This window comes from Pistacia vera, unplaced genomic scaffold (genome assembly GCF_008641045.1).
Source record: "Pistacia vera cultivar Batoury unplaced genomic scaffold, PisVer_v2 Contig663, whole genome shotgun sequence".
Lineage (NCBI taxonomy): Eukaryota > Viridiplantae > Streptophyta > Magnoliopsida > Sapindales > Anacardiaceae > Pistacia > Pistacia vera.
In genome coordinates this window covers 1,188,477-1,209,530 of record NW_022196516.1, presented here as the reverse complement: position 1 = coordinate 1,209,530, position 21,054 = coordinate 1,188,477, and the positions used below count along the sequence as shown (strand labels likewise).

Here is a 21,054-nt window from a genome sequence, read left to right as displayed (position 1 = left end):
TTTTTTTTTTTATTTTTTGTGGTATTTTATATTAGATGTAATGTTTTTTCATATTAAATGTAATGTTTATTTGATTAAATAAATAAATAATTTGATTAAATTAATATAATTTTTAAAGTTATTATTATTTAATAAAAATATCATTTTTAATATTTAATTAGTATATATAAAAATAATCAGTGAAATAAATTAATCGTTAATTATTAGTAAAAAGAAAAAAAGAATATTTTAAAGAATATTCTTTTTAATCTAATATTTGGTGCAATGGATTGAAGATGTAATAGTGAAATATACAAAAAAAAATCACATTAATATAGTGTAAAAGTTTCATTAATTTGATGTTTGTAGTTTGAGATGCCTAAAAGTTTATTATCACTTTATAATGTTCAATATGTAAGGTCTGGTTAATTTTTCTTGGTAAATGTGTGGTGCCAGTTTTAAACAGTGGCCATAACTAAGTTTATGATATTAAAAAATGGGTAATGTTAAAACCACCAAAAATAGTATATTAAAAATATGTATGGAATGATGCGATAAAATCATATTGATTAATATTTTATTATAATTGATTAGAATTTTATAATATTATTCTATACATATTTTCGATGCACTATTTTGGCTGTAACATTTTCCTAAAAAAAATTGATTTAACTTAACGTGTGAGAAACTGAGAATATTAGCAGGCACCGATCACTAAAGCCAAACAACCCGTCCTGTCCTAAATCCTAATCACAAATGACTATGGACTCTATGCTGTGCTCAGAAATTTCCGATTGTTCGGGGACTTCGGGCTGCTTTTAGTTCCCGCTCTCAACTTTCTGTGATTTTAACCTTCGAAATTTATTCTCTAATACCTCCAATTTCACTTATCTTTCCTCTCCCAGATTCATCTTCAACTCTGCCACCTCTGCACTACAAGTCCCTGTAGTATGATTCCTGCTATGCACACCATCTGTTCGATGTAAATTCTCTTTTAAAAAAGAATAATCATCTCCCATTTTATTTCTTAAATTATTTATTCTTCTCGTAAATTTGAGAGTAGGATAGTAGTATTGTTGACAAGGTTAGATTTATTATGATGGCTTTGAGGAAGAAATCATATTTATGGATAAATGTTTTGGGAGAGTGGGGTGGGCTTCGTTTTTACAGTTCTAAATTCGACTTGAAGAAGCTGAGACCCATGATTCTTAAGAGAATTGAAAATCGTGCCAAGGACTATCCGGTTCGAGGCATGGTCCCTGTTGCACTGGAAGTTCTTAAAGCCAGAGCTCTATTGATTCAAGGCATCTCCACCCTTATGAAACTTGTTCCTGTTCAGGCTTGCAAGTAAGCTTAAGTCTCTATAACAAACACCTCTTGCTGTTATGTCACGTATTGCGATAATCTCAATGTTTTCAACTGTGGGTGTCGGGGCATGATTGTTTTGCTTTACCTTGGTTGAGAGCTTGTGAGGTTTAAAGGCTTTGTACCTGTAGCTGAGATTGCTTGACATGTGGCATGGACACGTTATGGGAAATTTCTCATTTATATATTGACAATTTTATCATTTGAATGAGAATTCATATAGTTTAGCCGCAACTTGCCACCGTTTTTAAGCTTAGTTCTTTTTAGTAAAATATTAGATGCTCTTGTGTTGCAGGTTCTGTCCAGAAGTATATATTGGAGAGAAAGGTCACTTGATTCAAACTTGTCATGGTTACAGGCGCCGAGCCAAGAATCGGGTTCATGAATGGGTCAGTGGTGGTTTGAATGATGTACTTGTTCCAGTGGAAACATTTCACCTGCAGAGAATGTTTCAACCTGTGATACAGCACAACCAACGGTTTGATTTTGATCGTGTTCCTGCTGTTGTTGAGCTATGCTGGCAGGCAGGGGCTGACCCCAACGATGAAGATTTCCACACCAGTGCTGGTAACTCTGATCGTCCCATTAGAGGGGTTAATGAAGTAGAGTCTTTATCACCCGAAGATCTGTCATTGATAGCCAATGGAACCTTAAAGGCATGGGAGACAGTTAGATCTGGTGTTGAGAGATTGTTGTTGGTTTACCCAGCAAAAGTTTGTAAGCATTGCTCAGAAGTTCATGTTGGGCCGTCTGGGCACAAGGCTCGGCTCTGTGGAGTGTTTAAATATGAAAGCTGGCGAGGAACGCACTTTTGGAAGAAGGCAGAAGTAGATGATTTGGTGCCTCTGAAGATTGTTTGGCGGCGACGGCCTCAGGATCCCCCTGTACTTTTGAATGAGGGACGGGACTACTATGGGCATGCACCAGCAGTGGTGGATCTATGCACACAGGCTGGTGCAATTATTCCAGCTAAGTATTTTTGTATGATGAAAGTGAAAGGTCTACCAGCAACTGTTTGATTTAATTCACGCCATCTGCAAGTTGCTTCTCAAGGGGGTTGAGTTGATCTGATGCATTTTAATTTTCAGATCACTTACTGCCACCTCAATTGAGCAGAGCTTTATTCACTTCCATATCCGCATTTTTGATAATTTATCTGGTATATCTCTGGATGAATCTTGCCTCTGTTAGCTAGAAATTTTGTTAGCAAATTTAACATTCTTTATCTGAATAAATTCATTCAGGGATGAAACAATATAAAGTAATGATTTTATGTCTACATCTTGGCTAATAATATTGCATGGCTAGTGCATTAACCCTGTTTTTGACCCTTGAGTTGAGATCCTAAGATAGTGTTTCTCTCTCTCTCTCTCTCTCCATCCTTCTGTGCGAATTTGTTTGTGACACGCAGAAGTACGGATGGTTCTCTATGAAATTATCAAATTTACGGTTAAGGCTATGAATCTAGCACTTGCCTCACACCAACAGCAGTTTTGTATCTATATTCCATGCTTCATTTCTGTTTTTATGTTAGTGTAAATCAATCATGCACTGAGAAAAATCTATTTTGCAAGCTATTAACATTCAATTTTTACTTGTGAGCATATTCTTTCTTTATCAAAATATATCAGTTGATATGCTCCAACTTCGTGACAGAAACAAGAACTGAGTAAATATTTGCAGGTAAGTGTCGGCAGCCATAATTTTGTCCCAATTTTTGGCAGAAGTAATGCTTCAACGGATGATCTTTGGAAAGAAGATACGTTGTTGTCAACAATTTTCCCACCGGAGGGGAAACGGTGAACTTAAAATAATGTTTGATGATTTTCTTTCTCTGGTGAAATCCAATCATCTTTTTTACATGATTGATGCAACACCACCATGAATATCCCAACACAACATCATAAACTCACACAAAAAGAAAATTCGGCCAAGCAAAAAACTTTCACAACTTCAAACCCGATTTCACCAAACAAGAGATTTCAATTTCCAAACTTGCACAAACACAACACAAGGCACTGAACCAGATTTCAGATAAGTCTAAAATAACCACAAGGATCTCGGTCAAGGTAAGAACAAGAGCACAAGCTACTTACTTGTATGTAAAGGATAGAGACAAGAAGAATCTTCAAGCATAAAAAATCTCTCCGCTAATTTAAAGTTGAATCACCACTAAATCCCTTATCAAGACTTGGATAAAGATTTCAAAGTAAAAGGAAAATCATTCCTCTTAAGCGTTTAATTTATTTTCATTGTTTAACCTTAACAAAATGAGAGAGAGATTGCTTTTATAGTAGCATTACAAGAGTAATTAACTAATTAAGTGAAATAAATATGCCATCTAGGATAATTAACTAAATATAACAATACTTAATTAAATCCTACTAATAAGAGTACATGTGTTTGGGCCTTGGAATTCATTTAAGTGGCCTCAAAGTGAAATAGCATGGGAATGCTCTTTAGGCTTGGATAATGGGCTGTTTTAGACCTCTTGAATGCTTGAGCTTTTTCTTTGTTGGACTTGAACCTAGATGAATTTATGCTTGAATGGGCTTGGGCCGAAATGTCTCCTTTGTACACATGGGCTGAGTTGTTTCCTTTCATAATTTGGGCTAATTCCTCTCGTTGAGCTTGGGCCGAATCTGACTTGCCTTCTTGGACAACTTGGGTTAGCTTCTTTCCTCGGGCTTGTGTTGAATTACAATTCTTGTGATCCACATGCCATGTACCAAGTGTTTTAGGACTTCGATTGACTATTTTTTATTCAACCGAATTTGCAAGTGTGTTATGACTTACAATTCCATTTCCACTCAAGTTCACAAGTATTTTAAGACTTGTGAATGGATCACTAATGTGGACCATGTGGTACATATTCACAGATCATGTTGAATGTGGATATACTTTGAAGATGGTTGAACAAACCCTCTGGCTGTAGTAGTCTTCAGTGGAAAACATTTTCCCTAGTATATATATGTCATGTTGTGATAAATTACTTTCTAACTTCGAGGTTCTAAGATTGATCTAATCTGAAAGCTTTGTAAAAGTAATCAGAATTAACACTAAGGGGGTGTTTGGATCATATGGAGATTTAATTGCTATTATCAATTAGGATGTCTTTTAGGACTTATTGCATATGCAATGCACCTCACAAATTAAATATAATTTACCTCCATAAAAAGGGGGTAATGTGTATGGGCCAAAAATCATCTTGGGCCTTATCAGGACCAAGCAAGTAACTTCTACTGTGTAGGCCCAAGGTCGTGGCCTAATTCCTGTTAGTTCTATGTTAAAGTTCATGTCATGGGCCAGACCCAAGGCCTAAACCCAGCCCCTCTTCATATTGGGCTTCACCACTAGCCCACCTAGGGCCAGGCCTATTGGTCCATGGTAACTTCTAAGGATCTAAAATCCCACTAAAATACTAATACATATACTTTCTATTTGGGTTTACCCTAATTCATTCAAGATCATGTATCTTATGTGAATTAAGACTGTCAATCTTGAAAATTTACTGGAACTTTGCCAATACGGATTCAAAGTCCTACTAGGATTCAAAGATCCTATGACCACTATATAAACAGAGGTCATGCCTCTCATTAAGCATTCAATCGCAATACCACCTATTAGCTCCTAGGCTTTTGCTCTTAAGAGCTATACACCTATGTCGTCGTTCTAGTCTTCGACTAAACTTCCAGTAATCCTTCATTCCATTAGCCCTCACTAAATAGCCTCATTCAGCCTTACTGACTTGAGCGTCAGAATGCCTATGGTAGAGACCAAACCGGTGTTTACGTAAGCTTCGTGCTTGTTTACTTTGTGTACATGTTCAGTGGATTGTCTGTGGCCTCAATCTCATAGGATCAGACCTCTTTTCGTAATCGTAGATTTTACTGTTTCCAGTTTGGCATCTACTGTGGGGCCTCTGGCAATCAACTCCCGTTTAGGAATCTGCTCTACAGAGAATTGCAACATGACTGAAACCACAGACAATGCCTTAGCAGACCTCACGGCTAAGGTCGAGGCTCTTTTTGCATTAATGTAGCAACACGTTGACAAGGTCATGACATTGGAAGTCGATAATATCAACATTCGAGCCGAGAACCAAAACTTACGGGAAAAGGTAACACGGTTCTACACTCTTAATTTCCCAATTAACCAAATACTAAAGAACCGCTTCCGTGTCTTAGTAAATTCCATGCAGCCTCTCATGACCCCAGATCCTCGGCTTCAGAGCCTCAGTCTTCTAAGCTCCAATCATCCTTAATGGATGGCTCGATCCCCACCATTACAAACACAACTAACCAAGCCATGCAAACAAGAACCCTATCAATCGACCCATCAATCACCCATGACCAAATTACTCAAACCATCCCCAGCCAACAACAACAAAATATCACCACCATCAACCATCCCATCAATGTGAGTGACCCACCTTATATCCAAGTCCCACTTAGTTCGACTATTCCTTATGGGTCGAGCAGTCACCCTTACCAAACACCACTCGGCTCGACTTATTCTCATGGGTCGAGTGGTCCCCAAACTACCCCCTTACCATCCATGTTGGCAGAAATATTCGAACTATTACACTCGCAATGACTCATCCTGAAGGGATCAACGGAGAACCCAACACCCTGTTAACCAACCACCAAGCTACACCCTCTGACTTGGATTGACCTAATATGCCAAGTAGGAGACAAACCCATCACCAAGCCATCAATGCAGATCTCCTATCCACCGCCACACTTCTTAAGCAAATACTGGCAAAGAAACTTGTCGACATGGAGGCCATGATGAGGCGTATACGTGGAGTCCTCAACCTAACCAAGAAAAATCTTCCCTATAGCTATGTCGACTCACCCTTCGTAGACTCCATAGCCCTAGCTGAGATGCCTCACAAATTCTCCATTCCAAACATGAGGTCCTACGATAGCACGACCGACCTAGATGACCACATAGCGTCGTACAAACAGCGGATGTTTGCCGCTTCAATACCAAGAAACTTGAGAGAAGCCTTCATGTGCAAGAGTTTCAGATCCAATTTCTCAGAACTGGCTCTACAATGGTACACCAACCTCCCCCACAACACTATAGGTTCATTCGCCAACTCATCGACACATTTGTCAATCAGTTCGCCAACCACAAGAAATTAGAAAAGTTATCAATTGACCTATATCAGGTCTATCAGAAATGGGGTGAACTGCTTCAAGAGTATGTTAGTCGGTTCAATAAAGAGAAGATATATGTCCCATCCTACAATCTTGAAACAGTAGTGGACGCTTTCAAGAAGAGGCTCCTTAATGGGGAACTCTATAAAGATCTTACCAAGCTCGGTTGCAATACCATGGAAGATGCCCTAGCCTGAGCAATCATCCATATTAGGTGGGAGGAAGACGAGATGAATTGTAGGAGATACACACCCTATGATGACTGCCGACAAAATCGAAATGACAAGAGCCCTGAACCTCATCAGTATTAAGCAAATTATCCACCTCTATCACGCGGCTTCAACAGAAACAGTCGAAGACCATATGATTGCCAACTAGCCTGACTTGCAAACCAACCCTCTAGTTCTACACCATTTGTAGTCCTAGAGTACAACCTGGGTATCAAGCCGACCCAAATGGTAGCAATAATGAAGGGGATGTGTCAAACAGTCAAGTGGTCGGCCAAGCTCAATCTTGACGTCAAGAGGGACACTACCAATTAGTGCGAGTTCCACCATAACCATGGCCATGGCCATAACACAGTTGACTGTATTGCTTTAAGGTTAGAGATGTTGCATCCTTACTAAAGAGGGAACACCTTTGAGACCTGCTGACAGACAAAGGCAAGAACACCATGAACCATAGGAATTAGGGCTGTGCAAAACTGGGCACCCGAACCAGTTTTGACCAAAAAATCGGGTACCTGAATATTCAGGTACCCCACAAAATAGTACCTGCAAACTGAACCACTTTTTAGAGTAATCGATTTTTCGGGTACCCGAATTTGCATAACTTTGCATGAATTTTAATTTTTTGCATTTCAATTTTCAATTTGCAGATACAATTCCTTCCATATACTACATCAACTTTTAATTTAATAACTTAATAACTTAAATACTTAAGATTTAATATACACCAAACATCAAATGTTTTGCAAACAAATACAAATCACTGGATAGTTGGAAAACATTACAAATGCTGATTACAGCTACATAACTAATTAAATAATACATCTGCTAAAAAGGGCCAACGCGCACAATGACTAGTCTAAAGATTCCACCAACATGATGAGCTATATCTTGGTGACTGGTGCCAAAACTTATGTTTACACATTATTGAAAAAGAAGATTATGAAATTTATCAGTGTTGTTTATGTATGATACTTGGTCAATGAAATGAGAAATCTTGTTGCATTCAAAGAATATTTTCATACAAATTTCAGTGGAGAGGGCTAAGAATAACAATACAATCAGGCTTAAGGAAGCAAACAAACGATTGACAGAAAACTGAGTGAACAACTCCAAATTTAGTAAAATTGTAATGTGCAACGAATGTTGCATTCAACAAAAACTTAAGCTTGTTATCACCAAAATATTAACCACCGGATAATTAATAGCAGTAAATATCACAAACTTTAAGTACGATTTTGTTAGCACATGCATTCATATAAATGGATGATAAACTTGCTCAGTTTTGGAATTCATTTGGTGACAATGTTTGTTATTTATTTGATTATGATTAGATTTATGGGTTTTGGGTCAACAACAAGAGAAAAAGAGTTGAAGTAGAGTCTGGGCAAATTTACCTTGAAGATGGAGAATGAAAATCAAGCCAACGACGGCGACAGTGACGACAGTGCAGAAAAGTGATAGAGCAAAGTGAAGCGGAATGATTGAGAACAATTTAGAAGCAGCTAAAGTGTTTCTATGTTAAAAATGATAATAATAGGGGAAAAAATGACTAAGTGAGAGGAAGATTTGAAGTTTGAAGAAGAAATCAGTGGAGATTGGAGAATTTGAGAGAGATGAAGTCTAAATTTTTAGGGCAAATGTATTTGGGGCTTTTGTTTTTCCTTTTGCGGTCTTGCCCTTTGAAAATTGAAAGTAAAAAGATATATAAAAACTGGGTTTTTTTTTTTTTTTTTTTTAATAAAACCGGGTACTGGGTACCCGATTCTCTTAAAATAAAAACCCGAACCGAAAATTCGGGTATCCCATAATAATTACCCAAAATCGACCCGAATTTTTGGGTACCCAAAAATTCAAGATCAGTTCGATTCGGTTAACGGTTTTTTTTTTGCACACCCTTGATAGGAATGACAAAGATCGCTCTTCCCCTCCCCCATATCCAAAACCAACAAGCTTCTGTAATGTCATATCTGGTGGGTCAGAAGTCAATGGTGTAAGTTAGTCCTCAACCAAGAGACATGCCCAAGGTAGCCATCACCGCTCTGTCTGGCTTTGTTGAACAAGAGATTTGCAAAATGATTGAAGATAAAACTCAGTCATCAAAATACAAAGATAAGTAAATAAGTCACCTGTGGCTCTCCAAGTGAATGGGATGTCACCCTGTCCCCTCTTGCCGAAAATCCTCTCTTCCCTTAAGAAAAAGAAGTTCCCCTTTCAATTCTTGTCACTTGACCTAAGGCATGTCGTTAGGTGGAGTCGGTCATGCTTCAAGGTGATAGCGTACCGCCCTTTGTCCTTGTCATGCTCTTTAAGATAGTAAGAGTAAAGGAGCTCTTGCAACCCAAACCTTACTCAGTTCATTATGCAAAGAAGCTCCAACGCCATTAATAACCTTCACCCATTCAGCATGATTTGAGTAAGCATGATCATAAAGTGATTCAGCACTTCCTAGACTAACCGGAGAATCGGTAGCCTGAACCCATCGTAGAAGTAGATATCATACATGCCGATCCATCCTGGCACGTCCCAGTCGACCCTCTCATAATATCTTGGAATCCTAATCTCCACCGAGTCAGGTATATAATACATGGTCTTTATCTTCCATTAGTCGTCTTGCTTGAGCTTTGAAAGGTAATCCATTGGTAGGATGCCACCACCTGGCCGGTTCAGCTCGCCCCCAAAACTCCTACTCGTCGAGGGCTCATCCTCGAAACTATTACGTGGTTCTTCATCGATCTCTTCCCCACTCTCCCTTTGCCCATTAAAATCATCACCACTTGACTCAGCGGGAGTCGGTTTTGCCACAACCACACTTAACCCTTTTGGGGCGTTTGGTTGGAGGGTATTGGAGATTACTGGGGTTAAGTAATCTTATATTACTTGATTACCATGTTTGGTTGTCAAGTAATATAAGATACTGGTAATCTTCAAATACCAATAGTGGTTACTATTGGTAATATTAGAGGTAATTTGATTATCTTCATTTTCTTAGATATTCTAGGATTACCAAGGTTATCTTTTTTTGTTACAATTCTATCATTTATTAATAAAATTTTAGGACAATAATACCCTTATTTTTAAATTTATTTACATGAATATGGCTTTTATTATTTCACCCAAATTAATTAATTTTTTGGACAAAATTACCCTTGAATTCAAAACAAATTGCAGCCCACCCACGCCACCACCCCCACCCACCTATTGCTGGCAACCATTGCTGTGGCCGCTGCCAGAACGGCGAACAAAAGGTTGAAAATGGCCGCCATGCACCGATATGGCCATTTTCGGCCAGATATTTGGTCGAAAATGGCCAGATCTAGCCAAATCCGTCGATCTGGTAGGAAATAGCCATACGACGCACAGAGGCCATCTTCTGCCTTCCGTGCGTCATTAGGTTGCCGACTGTCGGGGCTTGCTGTGGTTGCTGACGACCGACAGTGGTTGGGTTGGTAGAGGTGCTTTGTTGATTTTTCAAACTTTTATTATGGGGTTGTTTTTGCTAAGTTTTTAAATGTAGGGGGGTTATAATAATCCAAATAATAATCAATATTAAAAAATAATATAATAATAATATTTAATTAGAGGACAATTCAATAATTTAAATAACATACTCACTAATTTATTCTTCCTAACCATACATATTAATATAACATACCCACCAATTAACCAAACACATTTTCCTAAAGATTCTCAGTAATCTTCAAGGTAATCTATCTTTCAAGTAATCCAATATTCCTTGAACCAAACGCCCCCTTTGGGTATTCACATTGGTACATTACCTTCTTCTAGCACTACCACCATAGTTGGAGCACTCTGATACTCATCTCCCATTTCCATTTCCTTTTCCATTTCCATTTCCATCTCCGTCGGACTCGCCTCACCTAAATTAGTATGCAACATTGAAGAAACCTTTACTTCAACTCTCACTTCACTCTACTTGGTTTGGTTGACTGACTAAATGACCGAAGCAAACTTAACCTCATCTAGCCTCAAAACCACTCTAATCCTAAAGATTATCACTCGACACGGTCAGGCACACCGAGACAAGCCGAGTGGAGACACTGGATAAATTAATCTTACCTTCTTTCCTCTAAAATTCTCAAATGTCAGTCGTTCTTAGCCACACACTCCCCAAATACCCCAAAGATTGAGAAAATCGTCCTACAGCATAACACTCGTCTCAAAATCTACCCCAATTCAAAATGTTTCTAGGAGAACAATACCATCACTCCATAACTTTTCCACTTCTCAAATTTTCTTTAAAGAACCCCCAGTAGAAACCCAGAAATCCCTTTTCTAACAAATCTCCTCCAAAATCCTATATATTCTAGCTTAAAATTGCATTACGAAGCTACAGGGAAGATGAAATACACTAAAAAGATGATGCATAAAGCAAATTGCCATATAAGTGCGTCGAAAAGGGAAAAACCCTTGAGACATCGAATTCTTCTTCTGCAAAAATTCTCTTCAAAGCTTTCTCTCTCGCATTTGAAATGGAGAAAACGAACTTGAAGTGAAACATTTAATGCCTTACAAAAAGTGTTTGTTAGGCATTAAATGCACGTCCTCTTGCATGAAGCCACGTGGAAAAGTCCTATCATATCTTGGGATCTCTAACCTTTCAAATTCCCGCTCAAATCAAACCAAGATCTCAACCTTACACATGTCACCTGATAAGATCGTCTCGAGAATTGGAATCCTTTTTTCCCACTCAAAGCGTGTAAGAATCCTATGTTACACGTGTCTCATTCTCTTGACATCACCAGCTTACACTCAAACAAAAATCAACTCGCCCGATCAAGCCAAGTCGAGGACTAGTTCTTGGAATGTTGAAACTCTCCACTCAAAATTCACAAGCAGATGACACTCGCACTTGGCTCAATTAGTTGAGTGGAGACATCTTCAAAGGATGCACCTTGCATCCTCCCACTCGGCTTGGTCATCCGAGTGGGGACATCTACAAAGGATCTCTGTTTTAAAATCCAAACCCGACTAGGCGGCTCAACCGGAACTCGGATAGGTGTCCAGTTTGAGATAATATAAAACTTGATTATATTCGAAAAACTGTTTTGACCTGCTATAAAACCAAATAAAATGTGAAAATCGTTCGGTCCAACCAGACCGCCTAAAAACTGGTTCTCTATTTCAAAAAGAAAAAAAAAAAAAACCCTGATTTTGGGTTCATTATTTGTTACGGTGAAGAAGAAGAAGTAAGGGGAAGGGAAGGGAGAAGTGGTCGGTCCGATTTGGATCTCGTTTGGCCAGATTGCGATGGCTAAGACCTTCTTAACCATCAAGTGAAGTAAGGGGGAGGGGAAGGAAGAAGAAAGAGAATAGGAGAGGAAGAGAAAGAGAAAGATGAAGGAAGAAGAAAGAAAATAGGAGACAAAGAGAAAGAGGAAAGAAGAAGAAAGAGAAAGGAAGAAGAGAGAGAAGAGGAAAGAAAAAAGTTACAGTAGAGAGGGTGGAAAGTGATAGAAAAGAGAAGAAAGTGATCAGGAGAGAGAAAAAATAAAAAAGTGATGGGGAGCATGGTTTTAAAACTTGGCCCGACCCGATCGGTTGAACAAGTTTGACCGAGAACTGGTGGCCAGACTAGGTCGGTTCACATAAAAAACCAAAATCATTAATTGACTCACTTCAAACCACGGTTGGACATGTTTTTTTTATGATGAACCATCGGTCCAATCAATATAAACCGGGTCTACCACAGTAAAACAAAAAGGGAATAATTAAAATTAAAACCCTTTTCTCCCTTTCCCAATTTCATTCGACAAAACCCAACAGAAAAGGAAAAATAAAAAAACCAAACAGCGAAATCGGCTTCTTCAACTTTGGGTTCTTTGATTCTGATCTTCAATCTTCAACCAATCTTCAATCTTCGGGCTTTGGACGACTTCTAAATCTTTGATCTTCCAACTTTGGCTTTGATAACTACTTCTTCTTTGATCTTTGATAGCTCTCACGAGGTTGTGTGTTTCATTGTTGTTATTGTTATTGTTCTTAGTAACTTTTGTTTGCTGTGAGATTGTTTGAGATAGAGTCACAGAGATTGTTTGACATTAAAGAAGTGCGTTTGAAAGTTGATATTGGAGCGGTGATTGTTTGGTGTGAGATTGGTTGTATTTGAGAATTAAAGAGTGCAAAAATGACTGGTTTGATTGGTTATGTGCAGTGTGCAAAAATGGACTACAATGTGCATTTGCACACTGCTGTGTGCAAAAATGGGTGTGCAAATGCACACTGTAGTGTGCAATGCATTTTTACATTGCAGTTTTGCATACTATAGCATACAAAAATGGGTGTGCAAATGCAAACTACAGTTTTGCACACTAAAGTGTACATTTGCACACTGCATAGTGCAAAAATGGTGCACATTGCTATGTGCAAAAATGGGTGTGCAAATGCACACTGTAGTGTGTGAAATCGCACATTTTAGTGTGCAAATTCACATACTACAATTTTTGGCACATTGCAGTGTGCTATTTCTCATATATGCAATGTCCCAAATTTATTTGCAATTTTTTAATTCATTGCTTAAAGAGTATAAGATAAGTGCTAACATTTATCTTTGTTGTTGTTGGTTGCTAGGGAATCGACAAAAATCAAGAATGTCATCAAAATCTGCAGTTTTTAAACTCTTTTTGGTTTTTTGCTAATGTCATCATGTTGACATCAAAACCTTGATGGGGAGAGAGAAAAATAAAAAATAAATATAAGAAGTGAGTAATTCTTTCGGATGGTGTGTTGTACATCAGTCAAACCGAGAACCGGCCCTTGACCAGGTCAAGGAATGGTTCTGTTTTTAAAACAATGCAAAGGATGCACCTTGCAACCTCCCACTCGGCTCGGTCAACCGAGTGGGGACATACATGATAGAGGTACTTTACATCCTTCCTCAGGTGCATCCTCCCACTCAGCTCGGTCAACCGAGTGGGGACATACATGATAAAGGCACTTTGCATCATTCCTCAACACAAAACATGTTCACTCGGCTGAGGGTACACTCGCTTAACCTAGGACACCGTCATCCGGCCTAGTTAACATACATTAAACCGATTACTTTCCAAGCTAAGTACTCCTTAACTTAGAGAGTAGGGGGCTAACTATATGGGTCAAAAATCAGCTTGGGCCTTATCAAGACCAAACAAGTAACTTCTATCGTGTAGGCCCAAGGCCATGGCCCAATTCTGGTTGGTCCTACGTTAAAGTTCATGTCATGGGCCAGACCCACGGCTTAAACCCAACCCCTCTCCATATTGGGCATCACCACTAGCCCAACTAGGGCTAGGCCCATTGGTCCATGGTAACTTCTAAGGATCCAGAATCCTATTGAAATACTAATACATCTACTTCCTATTTGGGTTTACCCTAATTTATTCAAGATCATGTATCTTATGTGAATTAGGACTCTCAATCTTGAAAAGGCAAATAAATCAGGGTCTTTTCTATTTACTAGAACTCTGCCAATACAGATTCAAAGTCCTACAAGGATTCAAAGATCCTATGACCACTATATAAAGAGAGGTTCTGCCTCTCATTAAACATTCAATCTCAATACCACCTACTAGCTCCTAAGCTCTTGCTTCTAAAAGCTATACACATACGTCGTAGTTTTAGTCTCCGACTAAACTTCCAGTAATCCTTCATTCCCTTAGCCCTCACTGAATAGCCTCATTTAGCCTTACTGACTTGAGCGTCAAAGTACTTACGGCAGACACTACACTGATGTCTACGTAAGCTTTGCACTTGTTTGCTTTGTGTGCAGGTTTAGCGGATTGTCAGTGGCCTCAATCTCATAGGATTAGATCTCTTTTCGTAACTGTAGATTTTACCGTCTACAAAAGGATAATTCACCCTAACATTATGGTTAATTTTGAAGATAAAAATGTACCAGGTAAAATTATCATTTATGACTATATATTTGTTGAATTGTATACTACTATACTGCGCCTATCATTACTAATATGTAACAATAAAATCAATCACTGTTAATATGAAAACTTCCCATTTCTACCATGACCAAAGAGAGAATATAGGCTTTAAATAGTTATAAATTTTGTTTATTTCCTGTTATATAAATTATTCAAATCTTTGTTTTTCAGTAGTGTAGCCTTAATAATGCCTTATACGTTTTGTTTCAAATTATGGCAAGTGTTAACATATGGCAACAGTTAATTAAGTTGCCCAAATAAAACCAAAATCCCCATATCAAAAGCATGAAACTAGAATGCCGCAAACGTGAACACCTTTCCAAGTTACACTTACACTTGAATTCTTCAAACCCAGATCTCCTTATATCTCTCTCTCAAATCAAATGACAATGATTTCATTTAACTCGATCTTAACAATGAAGGTGGTGGTGGAGATATTGACAGGAACACTCTTCTACATTCAAGTTGGAAATGATGCCACCGTTGCTGATTTAAAGAAAGAGATTGAAACCCAGCAAAAGCTCCCTTGTGACCGTCTCATTCTACTGCTGGACAATGATAAAAGCCATCTGATGAGCCAAGATCAAGATGAAGTCTCTTTGGTTGATTGTGGGGTCAAAGATGGATCTCATATCTATCTCTTTTTCAACCCGATTGATGATGGGTCCTCTCAACATCTTGTCTGTACTTTACCAGATTCTCTATCGGCGTAGGCCTAGTTCTTCGCTACTAGAAAGAAATTAATAGCAGATTAGATGAGATTACTTACTGTTTATTATTGCTTTGATCATGTTTATATATATATTTGGTCTCTGGTTATTTCATTGATTATATAAACATATATAATTTTAAGTGTATGCGGATTGAATTATCAGCAGAATTATATTGGCTATGACTATGAGATGTGTATGAAGATACAAGAATGATATGCAATTGGACCAGACATAATGTTTTCGACAGAACTAACTGCCGATATGTCGTTCACGTATGCGAGACGGGAACTTTATGTCAGTTCATATTTAAAAAAAAAAAAAAAATGAAAATTTTGTCGTTTTACTCAAACACGGACCCTGCTTGATTTTCAGGATCAGTGAAAATTTTCCTTTTCAAAGGGGAAGTCTACAACTTCGGAAAAATATCTTTTAGATAAAACAGTAACTTAGGGTTATTGATCTTTCTAAAGGTTTATCCTTATCTTAATAGCAAGTGATAATATTTTATTTAAGTGAATAATAATGAATCTACAGAGATTTTCAAATTAAAATCATGGATTTATTACCTTTTATTAAGATTTGCATTCCATAAATTCCTCTTTCCAGAAATTGTAAATTGTAATGTATTATCAAAATTAAAACCTTGAAAAGCCAGGCTTTTCTATTAATAAATCACTGAATTTGTTTAATAATATGATTAAAAAACAATTATGAAGAAGACACTTACCACGTAACTGGAAATTACACTTACTAATAAACTTCCTATATACGACCTTTCTTAAATTTCAAGCATAAAATTAATTCCCACCTCGACTGACAGTTCCTTTAAACACATAGAGAATATCCCCATTTTCGACCCCGTGCCACCGGAGGCTACAATTGTCACGCATGATCCTTTGCTTGTGTATGAATAAATAATCCTCTTGCGGAAGAATTTTTCTGCTCAATAACACTTCCCTCAAGTCTCTAACAGTACTTGAATCTTGTATTTCTACAGGAATGCTAGCACCATTAAGCAAGCTAGAAGCTGTTTGCACTATTATACTGAGCTTCCTTGTTGGAGGATCATCCCTTCCACGGTTCATCGATTTCAAGTACACAATAATTTCAGATGATTCACGGATGCCATATTCGGATAGATTGCGAAAATCTTCATCCAATTCTATCCCAGAAAAGAAAAGTAACATTCTTTTAATAGGAGTACTATCAATGATGTGGATTTTTTCTTTCAGGCTACGGACAGTTTCAGTTCTGTCAACTGCTATCTTAATTTGTCTGGCAGAAAATTTTACTATAATTTGGATTTTACTTTGCTGGTTTAAATATGGATTTTCCAATGTGGGTTTAAAAGTTAAGTCAATTTTGGTACCTTCAGTGACAATTGGGTAGTCTTCCATGTCTAGTCCATCAACCAGCTCCCAACCAGAAACAGCTAGAGCTTGAGAAGCCGCCGGGATGCCGAGGATTTGTTCTATCTTTCTTTTGATTTCGAGGACGGGTTCTTGGTGACCCACTTCAATGGAAAATTCATGTTCCCATGCAACAATAATAATCCTCATGATGATTGTGCTGCTAAATGGAACTTTCCTTCTTGCTCTGTTGAATTGTCAAAAGATAAGAGCAACTTATCAGAATATGAGATAATTAATTAAAGATGACCAAATATGGCAGCAAATTAATTCCATTAGTTTTTGTTTTCGGGTGAGATATTTGATACTGTGAAAAGAATGCGCGTCGTTTAATTATAATGAGTCCAGTCCAAGGAAGAGGAGGAATATGAAAGTTAATTAATGGTGATAGTCATGTTTGTTGAATGAGTATTTTTATTTTCATGTTTAATTCATTTTGAAGGTATTTTATTTGTTTTGAGCATGATTTCATGCAATACTCACTTGTGAAATAATCATGCTGCAACTCCCTTTTACATTCACATGAGCAAACCCATAATTGCATAAACATGTTAATTTGGTTGCAGTAGGCACCCGTTATTTTTTTATAATTTTGAAATCAAATAAATGAGAATTACATATGAAATAACACTTTAACACAATAAAATTTTAAAATTATATGCCAATAATATTTAAATGATGCTTACAAATACATTCACATTATCCAACCGTATTCAATGTGAGTAATGAAACAATATTCTGCAGAAATATTAGTCAGAAATTGATTTGGTGGTATTGCAAGGACATCACAGTACTACTGTACTAGCATATCAACTTCGAACAGATACAAAAGGGTAGCATTTTACATGCATACATACATAAGATCAAATTTGAACATGGAAAGGTTATTATAAATGTGCTTTGAACAAGGATGATGAATAAGGTAGGTTTTGCATCAGAATGAAACTTAGTAATCATAAGCCGCAGATTAATTAGAGCTGAGCTAAAGTAGTAGTATACTCAGGAAATAACCAGCAAATATTTTTAGCAAATAAATGAGAGCTGTTGGTTATATATTATGATTCAAATGATGAATCTTCTGATAAATTGATTACAGACCAGCTTATAATTGAGTGATTAGCTTGGTTTGGAGAAGGCTCTACAGGATTGTGCACACGATACATCAATAGAACAAGTTAATAAATCCATGAGTCGTACGTCAAAGATATTTTTAATTATTATAAAATAAATAATCGTTAATCGTTATGATAGGTGAACTAATAGTAAGATAATATTTGTTATACAGATGATATCTAATTATCCAAGACTTTTTCTTATTTGAGCTAAGGAAATGAAGGAGAGAAGCCATAACTGGTTTTTTATAGTATAATATCATTTGTCTAAACAAGTTGGCCAGTAAGGAAACGTGTGAAGGCTAATTAAATATTTAAATCTGAGACATTTCTGCCATTACATGTTGTAATCTTGTTTTTTCATTTTTTCATTTATCCAAAACCCATATTATATATTGACTTAAAACTCTCTATTTCACACTGAGAACCAGAAAGCAATCGTCCTCGTTCAGGGGCAGTTGGTGTTGTCATGATTAAGCTTCAAATTCCATGATAAACATGTAAATATTGGTTCATTTATATTTTACATGTTGATGCAAATAACGCCATCTTTCTTTACTTTCCATTCATCATTCTCGACTAGCCACGAAATCCATATACAAAACCAACAACATCTAGTAAGATGTCTGCACGTGGAACTCGTCGTTTCATTCCAATTATATATGCATATACAATTTAACAATGTCTTTGTTGGATTGAAAAAATGTTAATTAATTCATTGACCACCAATGGGGAAATTATAATGTCAAGTTGGAATATGATTATTATAATTGTAAGATTCTTTGAGCTGGCTCATGTTTAAGCATTTACCACTTACCAGGTCAAGCTATTTCAAGTCTTCATATTTCCTTTTCTAGTTTAAGAACACTTGCTCAACGTGCAATAGTATTATTCTTCTATATGGACCGACCTCTAAATTAACTGTGCTCAACTACCCACAACTTAGTTTTAATTTAGTTTTAAAACATGTTGTTTCTTACAAGACACGCCAAGTACATCTGAAATCTTAGTTGGTTTTAATGTTTTATATACATATATTTGTGTAATTATAAATGAAAAAGTCGTTAAAAATAAATGGATGAGCCATAAAATAATGTAAACTATTTAAGTTGATCTTTCTAAAATGTCTGAAGGTCAGCTCTTAAGTTATTGACCTTATGATAAAGTTATTATTATACATTTTTTAGTTTAGTGACAGTTTGTCAATGAAACTTTCAAGAGGCAAGAGCTCTGCTATAAAAGCGTACAAGTAATCCATATGTTACACACCACCTTCGAGCTGAGAATCAACTTCAAAAATTTCTCTCTAGCTACAGCAATGGCTATCAAGAAACTGCTTTCATTTCTCTTTCTTCAACTGACCCTCTGTCTTCTTCTCTTAGACCTCACTAATGCAGAGAGCTTGAAATTGGGATTCTACAAAAAGACTTGCCCCAACATGGAGGATATTGTTGTTAAAACAGCATACCGATACATTTCTCGTGCTCCAAGTCTTGCAGCTGCTTTATTAAGGCTGCACTTTCATGATTGTTTTGTCAGAGTAAGTCTATATTATAAATTATATATAGTGATTTATTGTTACGTTGTCATGAAGTCTAAGCACTTCTAACAAGATTACTTCTGCAACCAGGGATGTGATGGTTCTGTGCTACTGGATTCTACAAAGAACAACAAAGCTGAAAAAGACGGAATTCCCAATTCAAGTCTAAGAGGGTACGACGTTATTGATGCAGTTAAATCTGCAATAGAAAATAAGTGTCCTGGTGTGGTTTCTTGTGCTGACATCTTAGCCATGGTTGCTCGTGATGCAGTTTCGATGGTATTTAACTAACACAATTGATTAATGAAGTAATTAGAAGTCATATATGCACCATTTGATTGGTTTAATAAATCGATATTAATTATTCGTTCAGATTCATGGACCATACTGGGATGTTCCCACCGGACGAAGAGATGGAAGAGTGTCATTAGCCTCAGAGACTATCCCAAACTTACCTCCTCCTTTCGCCAATATAACTTTACTCAAACAAATGTTTGCTGCAAAGGGTTTAAACGTAAAAGACCTTGTTGTTTTATCAGGTAATTAATTTAATACAAGTCCACTTCGTTATTTATCTTTATATTTATTAGGAGAGTAGAATTTAATTAAGCCAGGGTAACTATTTTTGTATACAGGAGGGCACACGATTGGGGTATCTCACTGCAGTTCATTCACTAGACGTTTGTACAATTTCACTGGCAATGGTGACGCAGACCCTTCATTGGATCCAAAGTACGCAGCACATTTGAGGGTTAAATGCAAGCCTGAAGACGCCAATACCATTGTTGAGATGGACCCTGGAAGCTTCAAAACATTTGATGAAGATTACTACACTCTTGTATCGAAAAGAAGAGGGCTCTTCCAGTCTGATGCAGTTCTTCTCAATGACGAATACACAAGAAATTACGTGAAACTTCAGGCTGCTACACATGGTTCTTCCTTTACTAATGATTTTGCTAAGTCCATGGTGAAGATGGGGAAGATAGGAGTTCTCACTGGTAGAGCTGGTGAAATCAGGAAACAATGCGCTTTTGTTAATTAATAAAAGGCATTGAAATATATATTTTGTTTTTCTTTTCCAAAATCAACTTGTGATTGTATAATTAGCAACCAAGTTTATTGCATTCGGTTGTGTGAGTTTTGTTTTCCAACATTCAGAGCCAAAAGGCTGCGGAATGTGATTTGTAATAGCTCGTGTAGAGCCTTCATCTTGTTAATTGGGCCTTTCTCTTTTTCGTGTAATGTATTGTTCAATTATTATTTTTTCCTATGAATAAATATTATTTTAATTATCTGTGAATATGTTAACTTGGAGGCTTAAAGAATGAAAAAAAAATTAATAAAACATTGTAATCAAATCCATTAATACTGCTATTGATTTCTTAAAAATCAACAAAGTTGTCCCTTCCATATATGTGTCCTCGTGAAGGCAGATTATCAATTAGTTGCTTAATTTTCAATCCTTAATACTATATGCCAGAATTTTATTTTTAATATTTTAAACTTCTCTCATACCTAACCTCATTTTATCCCTTCTCAAACACAAATTGAGTATATTTAATAAAAAAATATTATACTAGAGTAAGAGATCTAACCAACAAGAATATTCC

General features: G+C 36.9%; 3 protein-coding genes across 4 annotated transcripts; 2 read left to right on the top strand and 1 right to left on the bottom strand.

Moving 5' to 3' along the window:
* Nucleotides 1-684: 684 nt before the first annotated feature.
* Nucleotides 685-2,766, top strand: LOC116112561 (APO protein 4, mitochondrial-like). Of its 2 annotated transcripts, XR_004125265.1 has the most exons (3): nt 685-1,326; nt 1,640-2,503; nt 2,756-2,766. XR_004125265.1 is itself a non-coding variant. In XM_031398688.1 (2 exons), the coding sequence occupies exons 1-2, from the start codon at nt 1,076-1,078 to the stop codon at nt 2,361-2,363; spliced, it is 975 nt and encodes a 324-aa protein (XP_031254548.1). In that variant the 5' UTR covers nt 685-1,075; the 3' UTR covers nt 2,364-2,733. The 2 variants fall into 2 exon arrangements, 1 of the variants encoding a protein (XP_031254548.1); XM_031398688.1 differs by lacking the exon at nt 2,756-2,766 and having other exon boundaries at nt 1,640-2,733.
* Nucleotides 2,767-15,368: 12,602 nt separating this feature from the next.
* On the bottom strand, nt 15,369-16,942 carry LOC116112507. Its single transcript, XM_031398637.1, has 2 exons — nt 16,192-16,942; nt 15,369-15,396 (listed from the first exon to the last, which is right to left on the bottom strand). The coding sequence occupies exons 1-2, from the start codon at nt 16,940-16,942 to the stop codon at nt 15,386-15,388; spliced, it is 762 nt and encodes a 253-aa protein (XP_031254497.1). The 3' UTR covers nt 15,369-15,385.
* A 2,244-nt stretch (nt 16,943-19,186) lies between these two features.
* Nucleotides 19,187-20,593, top strand: LOC116112563 (peroxidase 27-like). Its single transcript, XM_031398690.1, has 4 exons — nt 19,187-19,444; nt 19,535-19,723; nt 19,818-19,983; nt 20,080-20,593. Exons 1-4 carry the CDS (start codon nt 19,223-19,225, stop codon nt 20,484-20,486), a joined length of 984 nt encoding a protein of 327 aa, XP_031254550.1. The 5' UTR covers nt 19,187-19,222; the 3' UTR covers nt 20,487-20,593.
* Nucleotides 20,594-21,054: the final 461 nt, after the last annotated feature.

Excerpts from the sequence above, each read along its gene's own strand:
- LOC116112561 (XM_031398688.1), top strand. The coding sequence starts at position 1,076 with ATGATGGCTTTGAGGAAGAAATCATATTTATGGATAAATGTTTTGGGA. Across the intron at positions 1,327-1,639 it reads GTTCCTGTTCAGGCTTGCAA|GTTCTGTCCAGAAGTATATA; the intron begins GTAAGCTTAAGT and ends CTTGTGTTGCAG.
- LOC116112507 (XM_031398637.1), bottom strand. The coding sequence starts at position 16,942 with ATGAGGATTATTATTGTTGCATGGGAACATGAATTTTCCATTGAAGTG.
- LOC116112563 (XM_031398690.1), top strand. The coding sequence starts at position 19,223 with ATGGCTATCAAGAAACTGCTTTCATTTCTCTTTCTTCAACTGACCCTC. Across the intron at positions 19,445-19,534 it reads TTCATGATTGTTTTGTCAGA|GGATGTGATGGTTCTGTGCT; the intron begins GTAAGTCTATAT and ends TTCTGCAACCAG. Across the intron at positions 19,724-19,817 it reads CTCGTGATGCAGTTTCGATG|ATTCATGGACCATACTGGGA; the intron begins GTATTTAACTAA and ends TTATTCGTTCAG.